The sequence below is a fragment of the Ictalurus furcatus genome, chromosome 6 (genome assembly GCF_023375685.1).
Source record: "Ictalurus furcatus strain D&B chromosome 6, Billie_1.0, whole genome shotgun sequence".
Lineage (NCBI taxonomy): Eukaryota > Metazoa > Chordata > Actinopteri > Siluriformes > Ictaluridae > Ictalurus > Ictalurus furcatus.
Window position 1 is genome coordinate 31613378 of NC_071260.1, and position 14351 is coordinate 31627728.

Here is a 14351-nt window from a genome sequence, read left to right on the forward strand (position 1 = left end):
GAGGAAGGTAATAGTGTGTGTGTGTGTGTGTGTGTGTGTGTGTGTGTATATATATATATATATATATATATATATATATATATATATATATATATATATAGCTGGCCCTGTCTGTGTGTAACGGTCTCTTCTTCAGTTAAGGTTCAAAATGTAACCAGGATCTCCTAAGGACTGTGTGTGTGTGTGTGTGTGTGTGTGTGGGGAGATTACATTTGCAGGTCACATTCCTTGAGTCAGTAAAGTGATCAAAGTTCATCCTGATATTAAAAAAAGAAAAAGTTCAGCATGACATTGCGGTGATCAAGAGAAAACATGCACTTACTTATTAAGCCCTATTTGGATTGTATTGTTGTTGTTGTTATTATTATTATTATTGTTATTATTATTATTGCTGGTATTATTGTTCGAATCGGTCAGAAAATGATGTCTGGAAAGAGTTTGCTATATTTCACCTTTGATAAAGGTAAAACGTTAAGGTAATTAGATCCCCAAATGAAGGTACTGATAAAGATTCGGTTATATCTATAATCTGTGGGAAAACAGTTTAATAAAAAAGAAAAAATTCAGTATGAAGATGCGCTGTTTAAAACTCTAACAGTGTATATATATAATATATATATAACCGGGCGGATACGTAGAACACGCCATTACCGTCGCAGTTACCGTAATTACGCGATGACGACCCGGACGTTCTACCCGAAGCTGTTCACATCCTCGGACTCTGAATTTAAGTGCATCTGTTATGCTTTTTCAAATATTACCTTTCACGTAGTATGTTATAAAGTTTAAAAAAAAAAAAAAAAAAAACGCGCAAAAGCGCACGACAAACGGAGTTATTGACTCCCGAAAGAAGGAGCCCATTCTGAACAGCTGAAACGAATTCGTTAGTAATTCCAGACCTACTTCCTGTACTAACCCACGTAGGTTTGTAACAAACAAACAAAAAAAATCCTGCCTCTCGCTGACAACAGACTGGGACATCTGACCAATCCGAGCAGAGTATGCTCTCTGAAAGGAGTCGTTCAGAACGAGTCGTTCAGAACGAGTCGTTCAGAACGAGTCGTTCAGAACGAGTCGTTCAGAACGAGTCGTTCAGAACGAGTCGTTTAGGACACTGTGGCGGTGGGGGGGTTTAAATTATGAGCACGTTAAAGTGCTTTTTGACCTCGGATGCATATAAATCTATTATGAGAGCTTTAAAAGAAGATTAGGCACATTTCAGAACCATAGTAGGTGCACTTTAATGAATCCGTACGTTTTAGACGACGATGTTGACGACCGCATGATTACGTTAAACTGTATCGTGTGTTTTTTTTGTTGTTGTTGTTTTTTTTTTTACATGTATTTTTATAAGATTAATCGTGCACTTTGAAGACGTTAAAAAGAGTCAATGATGCGAATTATTACCCAGAAACATCACGAGATAATTTCTTAACTACGTTTTGCCACCGCCGCCATTTCAGACGTTTCTAATCTTCCAGAACGCGTCTTTAAAAGGACTAGCGACGCTTTCCATCCAGGGGTTTTAGTTTACGTTACTACATTTACCTTGCGTACGTTTCATGATCATGTGACGTACCGATGATCAAGCCGTACGGATACGGTGATAAAAGTCAGAGGCGTTAGAGTGTCGGTGTAGCTGTACCTGTCGCTTGGTCACATGTCCGACACTCGTACTTACAGCTGTATGTTCAAAGCACCACAGGTAAATTGTATTAACCCTCCTAACAATGATGACGCAAGCCCAGCTTTAAATATTGGTGTGATATTTCAGTGAAAAATAAATAATGTCAAAGTTATACCCACTCATACTTCCGTAATATTTGATCAGCTAAGAGGTGTTTGCTCTAGTACATGCGTACTAAACCCGGACGAGGTGAGCTCTACGCTTTAATCCAGTGTTTGGGTTACTCTCTGTCTCTCTCTCTCTCTCTCTCTCTCTCTCTCTCTCTCTCTGGAGCTTTGCATGTTCGTCCTGTTTGTGGGGTCTTCTGAAGGTTCGACAGCTTCCTCTCGCCTCTCGAAAGCACGCCAGTAGGTGCATTGATCACGTTGATTGATCGTATTTACAAATTGAGCAGAGTGGAAGTACCTCATTATCTGAATAAACAAACAAATCCCAGCTTTCTCGTACAGTTCTCAAACATCGAAAGGCAACGTCCAGGCGGTGGAATGATCCGGAACGACACCGGGGGGGGGACGGGATTCTGTTTGTCTTAAGATCTCTGTAAAGTCAGCGTGACTATATTTAAGGAATGTATACCGCTCGAGGCGTGTTTTAATCGTGTGACGTAGGGCTGCACGGATTACGGCCAAAATGCTAATCACGATTATTCTGATCAATATTGAGATCACGATTATTCCTTGATTTTAGGGACAAGATATTTTTATTGCACTTTCACATGTAAATAAACAGACCGCCGCGTTCACCTCCATGTCGTGCTACGTTCCTGCTCGCGTACGAATCTTTACATCAAATTACACTGATCCTTAAAGCGCATCATCTCGTAGAAGCAAAATATAAATAAAATTGTACCCGAAATATAGGATGAATAAAAATACCATCAACCGAATGAAAATATGCATCAAATATAACAATATTCAAGTAAATGAAAACAATTCAGGCGAATGCAGAAAAGTCAGTAACAGCGTTTACAGGAGGAGAGACGCAGACAGATCACCCGATAGAGCGGCGACGCAGCGGTGACGCCGTTTTGTACAGGAACCCGGAAGTTATCATCACACCGGTTCCCTCGACAGAAACCCAATAGGATTTTCACATCATTTTCACAACTTTTATGAAGTTTGAAGCCTAAATACAATCTCCAGAAATAAACGTCTAACCGTACGCTATAAACGAGCTACACCACGAGCTTCAGAGAACTTTCCCAAACTTTATTTAAAACATTTTCCATAATACGGATTTACTCTGTGGGTGAATCTTCACCCATGTGTTTTTGGGGAATTGTGCACAGCAGACCTGAACCGGTTTATCTGCGAAGTGTTTTCCTGCTCGGCGTGATGACGTTTAACGTCCCCGATAACCTCTGCGGTCCCGTTTAGCAACGTGTCAGTGTGACGATTTCCCCTCGCGCAGGCGCTGGAGCACGAAGCGAAGCTCGCAGCCAGAGCGCTAAAACGCTACCTCGTCTCCGGGTTTTAGAGTTACAGAATGACGTCATCCCTGCGCCGCTCTATGGTGACTGGCTGTACGTTTAGGAAGCGCTTGATTTGATGTGCAGCGGAGTTTTCTATGAGCAGAGGATGAACTTTAAACGTCAGTATCGCAGTCGATCACGTCCGCGTAATCCTGGGCAGTCAAAATCCCTAGTGAGGATGCATGTTAAGGAAATGAATAGGTGCGCGGTGGTGTAGCACGTCACAGCTCCGGTGTCGCCGGTTCAATCCTGAGCTCGGATTAGTGTGTGTGTGTTTCCCCGCTTACGTCCATGTGGGTTTGCTCTGGGTTCCTCTGTTCTCCCAAAAACATTCCAGGAAAGTGGATTAGCTAAGAATAATGGCCTGTAGATGTTCGTGGGGTAGGCTCTGGAGCCGCCACGCCCCAGATCTGGATACAGTGAGTCAGTGAATCAGTGAGTCAGTGAGTCAGTGAGTCAGTGAGTCAGTGAGTGAACGCGGACTTCAGGTGTTTTGTAAGTACGTTAATCTCTTGGTTTAGAAACAAATGTCGGACACCAGGCTCGTCTTATTTACTCCATTTGTTCCTCCAGATATTCTGAGGGCGATGTCTTTTGCAGACCCCTGTGCGAATAGTGATCGGACTGCCACTATTCCTGTATTTGTACTGTTCATTTTCTACACGATGGGTCGAGAAGCAGGGCGGTGTCTTTTTATTTTATGTTTTTTTTTTTTTTTTTTTTAGTCCTTTCAGAGTAGAATTAATCGTTTGTAAACCCGTTCGCCTTCCCGCTGAGCAAGTCAAGTCCGAACCTGAGCGCTGTCGCTGAGCAAGCGAAGATGAGTCAGGACGCGTGGATGCGTCCGACTCGTCAGACTTGACGGTCCTCGACCGTGCCCGAGGGGAAGCCGGTGAATTCGGTAACTCGGGCTAAAAAGTGCACGTCTCTCTCCGTCGCTGCCGGAGCATTTCGTACACCTCGCGTCCTGTCCCACCCGTAGCGTGAGGTGTGTCGAGCGCGAGGCTCGCGGTGAGTCGTCTCGGAGCCCTGCGGTTCATAACGGCTTTGCTTCCACGTGGAGATTAATACTGTAACCGTGTGCCGTAAAACCGTGCGCAAACATCACGCTCGTAAAAACCCAGACCGCACAATGAAGCCCTGGCTGTTCTAGATGGATCCGTCATAAAGTTTTAAAAACACACACACACACACACACACACAAATGCACAAGAGGCCAAGGGAAGGGAGTGTTTCTTTATTTCTTTCTTTCTTTCTTTCTTTCTTTCTTTTTTTTTTAATTGTGAAGCTGACTGCACTTTGATCTCTTACTGATTTGTTTAGCGTGACCTGCGGTTGTAATCATCACCTGCTCTTTTACCTTTACTGAACTAGCCGTGTCAGCGGTCCGATTCCAAAAGATTGGAATCGGATTTGGAAAATGTTTGGAACTGGAAATGTTTACGTATGGAATTTTAAAAAAAAATTTTGGGCTTACGATCGATTTTTAGTACGTGATAATCCACGGCTCGGTGTTCGTCACACAATTTTAACGCACGATGCGGAGACGAAGAACCGCCTAACGTGGAGCGGAGCGCTTTAAAACGCTGGTACGCGCACCTCGCCGTAGATTATCCCGCTTTTACCCTGTCCGCTTCCCGGCGTCGGCGAGTTGCAGCCGGCGCCGGTGTTCGCCGCGCAAAATTTGACGGAAAGGATCAAAAAAGACGGTCGATTCTCGTTAGTTATTTTACGTACGGGTCGTTAGATCTAGAACTCCGCCCACTCGAAATCATACAGAGAGACAATAGTGCGATAAGATGACTTTTTTTTTTTTTTCAAAGAATTATAATAAATAGTTATCAGAGATAGAAAGAGTGAATTCCCGGTGTCTGTTCCGCGTCTCTACTGATAACAGTGAAGCTGTGAGTGTAACTACTGTGTGTTACTATGGTTACAGTTGTTTATTGATCGAGAACGGCGATGAAACTGACCGGAACCACCTGTGCGTTATACTAGACCCGTCCCGATAACGACTTTATCGAACTATCATACGATTATACGAGCGTGACCTTCATCGCATGTTTGTTTACACGAGAACGACCGTCACCACGTCACGTCCGGCGAGTAGAGACGGACGCACACACGGTTTCAGCGGTTTATTATTGAAGAGGCAGGGCAGGCAGACAAATCCGAATTGTGACCCAAAAATCAGTAAACGGAACTCGGGTACGGGTCGGGCGATCGGCGGACGGCCCAAGCGAGGATAATCCAAACGGGTCTAGGTGAATAAGTCGGAGAATACCTACACGAGACAAACGACGCGGCTTGACGAGGTTCCTGACACGCCCACGCGTCTGTCGTCTCGTCCGCTCCGGCGCTGTCCGCTCAACGCTCAAAGCGAGCAAGATGTTAACCACGTTCATTTATTTTTTGAAGAAGAAAAATCTAGAAAGAATCGAAGCACGCACGATGAATAAGTAAAGCGTGAAGAGTTCGGCGTTCACAGCAAGGCCAGTTTCCACATGTTTTTTGTCGGTCCAGGTTTAATTAATATGTAAATATTTAAATATCCGGTTGAATTTTTCCGTGTCCTCGTCAGCTCAGGGTTTCAGTATCGGTAAGCGGTGTCGTTCTTTCTCCAACCTTTCGGACCTAGAGTACCGACGAGAAGGAACTCCTTTACGGTAACTCGGTTAAAGCTCTCACCCTCCTTTCTTCCTCCATGTTCTTTACAATGTCCCTCCGTGTCCATAATTACAGGCTCAGCTCTCGTGTACATGTCGTGCCCGATGCTGTTGGAAGTGGAAGTCCCGCCTCCGGTGCAGCCGCAGGCCACTGGCAGAAAATAGCCGAACCCTTCGTGACAAACGCGCTATCCCGAGACTCCTCATTGTTGCTCGTGACCTTTCCTGACCCGGAGCCTTTTTTTTCTTTTTCCTTCCCGTGACCCAGTCAGTAGCTCGTGCTGTGATCTCTATACGTCTGTACTGTGCCATGACCGAATCCTGATTCCACAGCGACCTGCTTGTACCAGACCTCTGGCTAATGATTCATTATGACCCGAGAGCGTGAATGACTTTGTAAGAAAGATCCTTCTCTGAATTCTGCTTTAGACGATGTCGGGTCTGTAGGTTGCTTTATAAATAACAGCCTGTAGTTTGTGTTTTTTTTATACGTATAGTTTAAGTGTACGTTATATCTTGGTAGGTTTTTGGGTAGGTTCCAAATTGGTCGGACCTTTCGATAGATGGTTCTTCTGATCAATAATTTTATGTAAACAGTACCTCTGGGTGTATTATAATACAGTTAATGCTAGATCAAGCTTGCATACCTTCATACCTGTGCAACTGTGTTTGTTTGTACAGACAGAACATCTACTGTTTCTCGGAGGCCCTGACTCTACAGCCCAGAATACACCAGTACGGCGGGTTTCCGGGATTTCACAGCGTGCGTTATTTTGCGCGTTTAAACTACGCCAGAGGTTTGACTACGAGAGTTAATTTAGTGGAAATAAAAACAATTTATTCATCGACAGTAAAACACTAGCGCCGTCCAGATCAGAGATTTTTTTGTATTACCGATACCGATTATTTGCACGTTTATGTGCCCAATAATTTAGTCAATTTCACTTCCTCGGTGTATACAAAACCAAAAAATAATTCTTATTCATAACACCGATAAATAGAGGGGTCTGAAAGAGTGCGAAAAAATGTAATAAAAATAAAGCGCTGTTACTAAAGTGTCTATTTTATTTTATTTTTTAAATAAAAGCTTAAAAAAAAATAAAAACAGATTACGTGACTCTGAGTTTGTCTGTATTTCTTAGCGCCAAGCTGCTTAAACTAGCCTAACATATATAAGCGTTTACATGTAACCCGTCTAATTTGTGAATTAACGTTATGTTAAATAAAGCGCAGTTCTCGAAACGCCCACAAGATGGCAAGCCGTTTATCGGTGGAGCCGATATTACAAAACCGATTTCCGATTATTGAAAAACGCTGAAATATCGGCAACACCGGTTTTGGGTCGATGTCTAATCCAGATCCAAGTGATAAGCGTTAGAAACTGTTAGGGAAAAGTGTTTTAGTTTTATTGTAGATCTATTTTTATGCTTCTTAGTTCAACGGTAAGCGATCTCGTCACCGCAGAGTTTCGGTCAGACTCAGCCGGATGAGGTTTGTTTATTGTTTGTAAATACTTTATTGCGTGTGTGATTATTTTTAGTGATGGAAATCTTTATTAGGGTAACATTACTCAGTACTCAGACTCACTGGGAAATGCTGCCGCTGTATTTTGTCATTGAGTAGGAGTTTGTGTGTGTGTGTTTTGGTTTTATTTGAAAAGGTCATGCAGATAAAGCGTTTGTTGACTCTGTGGTTTTGTGGTTTTACGGTTCAATAAGGAAACGTCTGAAGCTTAAAGAGTTGAGTGTCGTGCTCTTCGCAGTCAGTCACACAGAACAGACTCAGTTTCAGTATTCAGTACAACCAGGTGTGTTTACCTACACACGCCTTGCCTGAATAATGCTGCGTTCACTCCTCATACACCATTGTGTACACCAAATACACAAAAAAGTATTTATTTATTTATTTTTACCGCTGCCGGTCGCCGTACTATGAAGTCGCCAGGCAGGAGGCGGTCCTACTCCTGGTTGCCGTAGTAACGTTTATCCGCATGTGGCGCGACTGGCATTCCGTGTTTGATAAGCCGACTGTAGAACGCTTGTTACCAGGCGGATGATTTAACCCGCGCAGATGACGTACCGTACACGCCGGATGGCCGATAGTTTGCGGACACCTGCCCGTCTACACCCGCATGTGCTTGTCGAGCGTCCCGTTCCGGATTTCTTCCCTTCTTTGCGGTCGTAATCACCTCCAGTCTTCTGGGAAGGCTTTCCACTAGATGTTGGAGCATGGCTGTGGGGATTTGTCTTCCTTCAGGGTACTGGAGGACACTAGAAGGTCTTACCGTGTCTTCATGGAGCTCACTTTGTGCACCTGGGGCAGGTTTGGGCGTCTTAATTCCTGCGAAGGGAAACTGTAACGCTAAAGCACACCGAGACATCCTCTACAACGGTTTTGGGAAGAACCTCATATATGGATGTGATAGTCAGGTGTCCACATACTGCTATTGCACTGCTCTGCCCTGCTCTCTTCTTTCCTCAGTGTCCTCGTCCTTCTGGCCCTGACTTAAACCTATGATTACATTTAACCCATGTCTGAAAATCATGATTATTATTATTATTATTATTATTATTATTATTACAGTTGTATTTTTCTGCATGCAGGGTGACGTAATACCTGTTATTAATAGTCAAGTACCGTGTTTAGCCGTGACTTCAGGGATAAGTGCTGATCTTTGACCTGATCTTTTAGGTTCCTGTCAGTTAGAAGAAGAAACTTTATTTTTTTAAAAATAAATAAAAATGTTTACTATATACAGAAAGTTTTGGTCTGACTGAGATCTTTACCATCAGACCAGAGGTCTTTAACCATGGCATGTATCCTTGATTTCTGTGCCAAAGGTGTCTAACGTTAAATCGGATGTCCTCCAAGAGCACGAGTGATTCATAAAATGTCAGCTACGGTTTTTGGATGACGTCGTAAATTTCTGAGAAAATCCAGAGTGTGGTTAAAAAAAAAAAGTTTTTCCACCCAAACCGATGGCCAGAAGAATGTCTTCGCCAAGTACGATGTCCAACCCAGACCGAAGGTCTTTAAGAAGCACGTGATCTCAACAGGCTTCAAACTGGTGTGAAGAAACGCTGCTTCTTTTATATTCGCGCGAACGGAGCCGTAACGTAACACGGATGTGCCGAATACCGACAGACAAAACGTCTAGTTAGTCTTATTCTTCTCTTCCAGACTGACTGTCGAAGGTTGGAAGAGTGTGCTCTGTGAAGCTCTGTCCCGGACGAATCAGAAGAAGAAGATTTTCTACCACAGGTCTCCCGCTCTGTTGCAGGAACTATGGAGCGTTAGCTTTCTAGGCTTACACGGTGCTCCAGGTAAGAGTCGTACACCTTTTAAACGTTCAGCACGACGCCACGAGTCAGGGCTGCGACGACTAATGATTAAAATCGAGAAAAATCAGTAGTGATGAATCTCTGATTTGATTACGAATGAGTTCAGCGCTGTGGTGAGGCGTGTTACTCCATTTAGACTGAAAACATTAGACGGAGATGGTGAAGGAGGGTACAACGTACAGGAGTAAACCTCGTCTACGCACGGAAACGTTTTACGTTAGACGACACCGTTTCATGACGTACGGTACACTCGCTCACCGAGCACTTTATTCGGAAAACGCGTCATCTCGGTGACTCTGAGCACGGTGTGATTTGTCGGTGCCGAGCCAGCTGGTTAGAGTATTTATTCGAGTATGTAGTAGAGTGTGTAGAGTTTACTCTGAACGGTGCAGTACAGAAGAGCATCCCGTGAGCGGTAGTTCAGAGGACGGAGACGCCTTGTTGATGAGAAAGATCAGCGGAGAATGGATGGACTGGTTCGAGCTGGCTGAAAGGCTACAGTGACCCGGGTAACCACTCTGTACAGCCGTGGTGAGCAGAAAAGCATCTCAGAATGCGCAGCACGTCGAAGCTTGAACGAATAAGAGCTTGAAATGCAGATAAGACGGATACGACTGCTGCACTATATGGCCAAAAGGATGTGTACACCCGAGTGTTGCACGTCCCATTCTTAAAATATGGGCGTTAATATCGAGTTGTCCCGCCCTTTGCTGTAGTGTAGCTGTGGGGATTCGTGCTCGTTCAGCCACAAGGGCTCCAGGCGTTGGGCACCGATATCAGGACGAGGAGGCCACTCGAGTTCTTCACCCCCCGGCAAACCATGTCCTCATGGACCTCACCTTACCAGTGAAGGGAATTCTTCATGCTACAGCATACGAAGACATTTATTAGATGTCGTGCTTCCAACTTTGTTTATTCCCTTTATTTATTTATTTTTTATTTATTTACTTACTTACTTCCTAATTTAGCCTCGGCCAATATCCACCCATCAGTTAGGTCTCCCCTGTCATATGACCGCTACCGTATTGGGAGGGTGAAGGCCACACCTGTCCATAAAACTGCTGATCAGTCAACTGTCCAATTACTTTTGAGCCTGCGAAAATGAGGACTAACCGGTTAAATCAATACCGTCGCTAAACCCCTCGGATAAAACCCGAAAATCCAGACTTCAGCCCCGTGTCGACCGCGTCACTTCAAATCCATCGTGGTGGTGTGCGGAGGCAAAATTCCGAGACCGTGTCGCTGTCCAAATACTTATGGAGCTGACTGTACTGCCTTTTCTAAAGGATTATGAATCCATAATGCGAAAGTTCTTTTATTTATTTATATATACATATATATGTATGTGTGTGTAATGTAATATATATATATATATATATATATATATAAGTCCGTCCTCAACCCTTTAAAAATTTATATATATATATACATGTGTGTGTGTATATATATATATATATGTGTGTGTGTATATGTGTGTGTGTGTGTGTGTGTATATGTGTGTGTGTGTGTGTATATGTGTGTGTGTGTATATACATATGTGTGTGTGTGTATATATATATATATATATATATATATATATATATATATGTGTATGTATGTGTATATATATATATATATGTGTGTGTGTGTGTGTGTGTGTGTGTGTGTGTGTATATATAATTTTTTAAAGGGTTGAGGACGGACTTGCTCAGGGCGTCAGCCGCTCCTTCAGCGGTCCAATCAGGGGTGCGGAACCTGATCATCTCAGCTGCCATTGCTCTCGTTTGATCCGTGCTGCTGGAAGCTCATTTAAGTGATGCGAAGTCTTCCGGTGGCGTCACGTGAGCCCTGCTATAACGCTTCACCACCTGACATGTCCTTTCATATGGATTTATTTGTTATTAGTTGTAATGTTTGAAACAGGAAGTGCTCAGTGTGTGCCGTTAATAAAACAATTCCATCGTGTAACGAAATCTTTCAACATTTTTAATCTTTCAGTTACTCAAATATTACAAGTTTCTGATTTAGTCGGGGGGGGGGGGAATACATGCGTGCCTAAAGGGATATTGCATAACAGCATCATGTTCTAGGGAAATATGATGAGGTGACTATAACATGAGGTTATAAGTGTATTATTCTGCTTAGGCTAATATCTGCTTTGCTTTCTAAGGAGTAAGGAGTTTTCGTCGATGCATGGGGTTGTCAGATGTTACAGATGTTCGGACGGACGCGGATCCGTTGCCGTTTTCGCTGTCCTTCCAGTCGGTAGTCTGATGACGCTGAGACGGCGTAGATTTGCTGTGATAGACAGACTATGGATTGTCTTGCACTTTGAGACTCATACAGCCCTCTTGTGCCGTTTCAGCCCTCCTGCCTCGTGGCTAGCTTGGCACGACGCCCTCCTTTGGGGTGACAGAGTTCCTTTTCGGGAAGCAAGCCATCCTGTCGTAACGTTCCAGGAAGATTTCTGGATTTTTCTTGGTGGAAGTCATGGGTCGCTACTCGTCGTTAAGGCGGTGTATAAGATTACGTAGAGACGCTGCTGGAATAAAGTCGTCCCTAACTTCAGATCCGTCTCGCTGGTCTAAAATGTTCCTTTGTGGAGCTACAGTCGGGGTACGAGTTGAATTAAATAAGATTAAAGAGGGAGGGGGGAAAAAAAAAACTAAACTTGTCTGTCATTAGTTCCTCAGAGTTCCTCCGTTGAAGCTTTTTCCGTGGACTCCACCCTGCCGTTATAAAAACTTCCTGGAGCGTCACATGACGATGTTCCCGTAAAGGAACATAAGCTTCTGATTAAAGCCTTTTCGAGAAAATTTATTTGAGTCAGCAGACGGTTAAAGAGAAAAAGAATAGTCACTGCACTGGGTTTGGAACGTTGTAATTTATTTATTTATTTAAATAAAGAAAGGAAAGCAGACGCCTTATGTTGGTTCCCAGGCTTGATTTACAAATGGAGTCCTGAGAGAAACTTTAAAATGTCCTCTTGTGTTTCGTTCGTTCACTTCACAGACGAATCGGTAGTGGAAACACGGAAGACGAGCCGTGTTTAAACGAATAGGGTCCACGGTGTTGTTTTGAATCCTTGTCGCGATCGCAGTAGTCCTGTATTATAAATCTGGAGTTTATCAAAATAAAAAGGAAGGGTGGTCAAGGATTGGGGTTGCGGAAAACTCTGGAGCGTAACGTGACGTACGGTCGGGATCGTTTGACCCTCAAAGAAAGTTTTAGGAGTAGTCCGAGTTAGTATTGTGCTCGTAACGCACCAGGTGTTTTGCAAAGAATAAATAACTACGGGAGAAAAGTAAGAGTCTAGCAGGATTGGATGATGAGTGAGAAGATGTGGAGGTTTGGGGGACGGGAGATTTTGGGAGATAAAGAGATGCAAATCAGCAGAAGAGCTGTGATCAGCGGATATGCGTTGTGTGGGGGTGTGTGTTCATCTCCTCCTCTCTTCTTTCTGTTCCCGTCCGTTATTTACTGTTTGTTGCATTGCAGGTGTGCATCATCACTTGACTGATTCGTGCTCTCTGTCTCTCTCTCTCTCTCTCTCTCTCTTCGCAGGTATGGAGTGGTGTCGGCTACAGACCGGATGACATTGCTGAACTGTCTCAGTCTCCACATTCTGACCGCCCTGTTACCGTGACAACCCTCGCTGAGGACACCAGCGGGACTCCGCCCTTTTTATGCTCTCACCTCCCATTCTCTCGTGTGCACCTGTACACCCTCTGTCTTTGGCAGTTGTGTATTACTTGCTCCCTTCCTTCCCCTCTTTCCCTCTCCTCTCCTCTCCTTTCTTCTCTTCTTCTTTTCCCTTCCTCCTCCTTCTCTTTCTTCCCTCCCTTTCTCTCCTCCGATCTTTTCCCTCTGTCGTGGAAGAGCCCCAGCTCGGGAATTCCGACCCTAGGCCGAGAAGCTAAGATGAGCTGGCTGAGTCGTATAACTCCCAGGGGTCCGGACGGGCGGAACAGTCGGAACGTCGCCCCGTCCAGCCCGTGCACCGCCGACCCCGAGACATGCCTGATGGTGTTTGAGAACCATTGGAGACAGGTGATACGTGCACACAAACACGCACACACACACACACACACACACACACACACACACACACACACACACACACACACACACTGCTGTTTCTAGTGTAATTTTGGCTCACTCCAGTACTTCTTAGAAAATATCTGGCCAATGGAGAAAAACAACCAAGGCCAGGATATGTACATGTGCATATGTGTGTGAGTGTAAGAGCCAGGCTCAGGACTAGAGTGTGAATTGTTTGTATAGCCTTGGTATATAGTGTAGGTGACTGTGATGGCCCTGTAGACAACACCTGTCACCTGTTCTGCATATTTGTGATGATGTGAGGGATTCTATTCAGGGGGGGGGGTGAATAATTTTGAAACTGGAGAAGTCATTATTAGTTGCATTTTCAGTTGAATTTGGGGAAACCACTTGAAGCATCCGCCGTGTCGAACTATTTCAACTGCTTTTGTTTGATTTGTTCATCGCGAACAGCCGAAAGTCTGTACGTTCTGACAGTAAACCTGATTCGCAACGGGGATTGAACTGTACTCGCTAACGTACATTTTAAATCATACTATAACACCTTGGGCAAATCGCTGTGTCACGTGCTTTACGTGTAAACTTCACCCGACCGTGCATAGAAATGCTGCTCAAATGAATAAACGTGTATTATATAAAATATCTCTTATAGGCAACCACTGTATTTTATAACATTGCTCTGCTTAAGGCCTGAGAAGGTCAACAGTGCTGCTGTTTTTATCATCTTTTCTCATCCTCTGTCTCGCATTTAAATTCACAGGTGTCGTGGGTATTGGAGCAGAGGGACTCCGTGGCTGGGGCAGCTGATGATTTGACCGCAGTGAGGAATCACACTGATCAAATGCTGTGTCTACTGGCAGAGGAAAGACCAGCAGGGGGCGACAGGGATCCACCAGGTTCAGAATGACCTGATTTTAACTTCAAACACTTCTGTGATGTGTGTGTGTGTGTGTGTGTGTGTGTATGTATATGTGAAGTACTCATCATTGGACATGTCTCAGAAGATAAGATTTTTGTATTTCCCACTTCAGCTTTGGTCAACAAATAAAACAACACATCAAAACACAGGAAATATGTGATAATTATAAAGTTATCTGATGGGGGAAAAAAAAAAAGTGTACAGGAACTGCTTAACTCGGTACTCA

The 14351-nt window shown here is 44.0% G+C and overlaps 1 protein-coding gene across 2 annotated transcripts in view; it reads left to right on the forward strand.

Moving 5' to 3' along the window:
* Positions 1 to 14351, forward strand: part of fhip1b (FHF complex subunit HOOK interacting protein 1B) — a 28369-nt gene that overhangs the window by 623 nt on the left and 13395 nt on the right. The window contains exons 2-4 of one of the 2 annotated variants that reach the window (XM_053627676.1): positions 9005 to 9147; positions 12709 to 13194; positions 13967 to 14102. In XM_053627676.1, coding sequence (XP_053483651.1) covers positions 13066 to 13194; positions 13967 to 14102 — 265 coding nt within the window. In that variant the 5' untranslated portion in view covers positions 9005 to 9147; positions 12709 to 13065. The remainder of the gene's footprint in view (positions 1 to 9004; positions 9148 to 12708; positions 13195 to 13966; positions 14103 to 14351) is intronic. The other variant, XM_053627678.1, reaches the window with a different exon arrangement.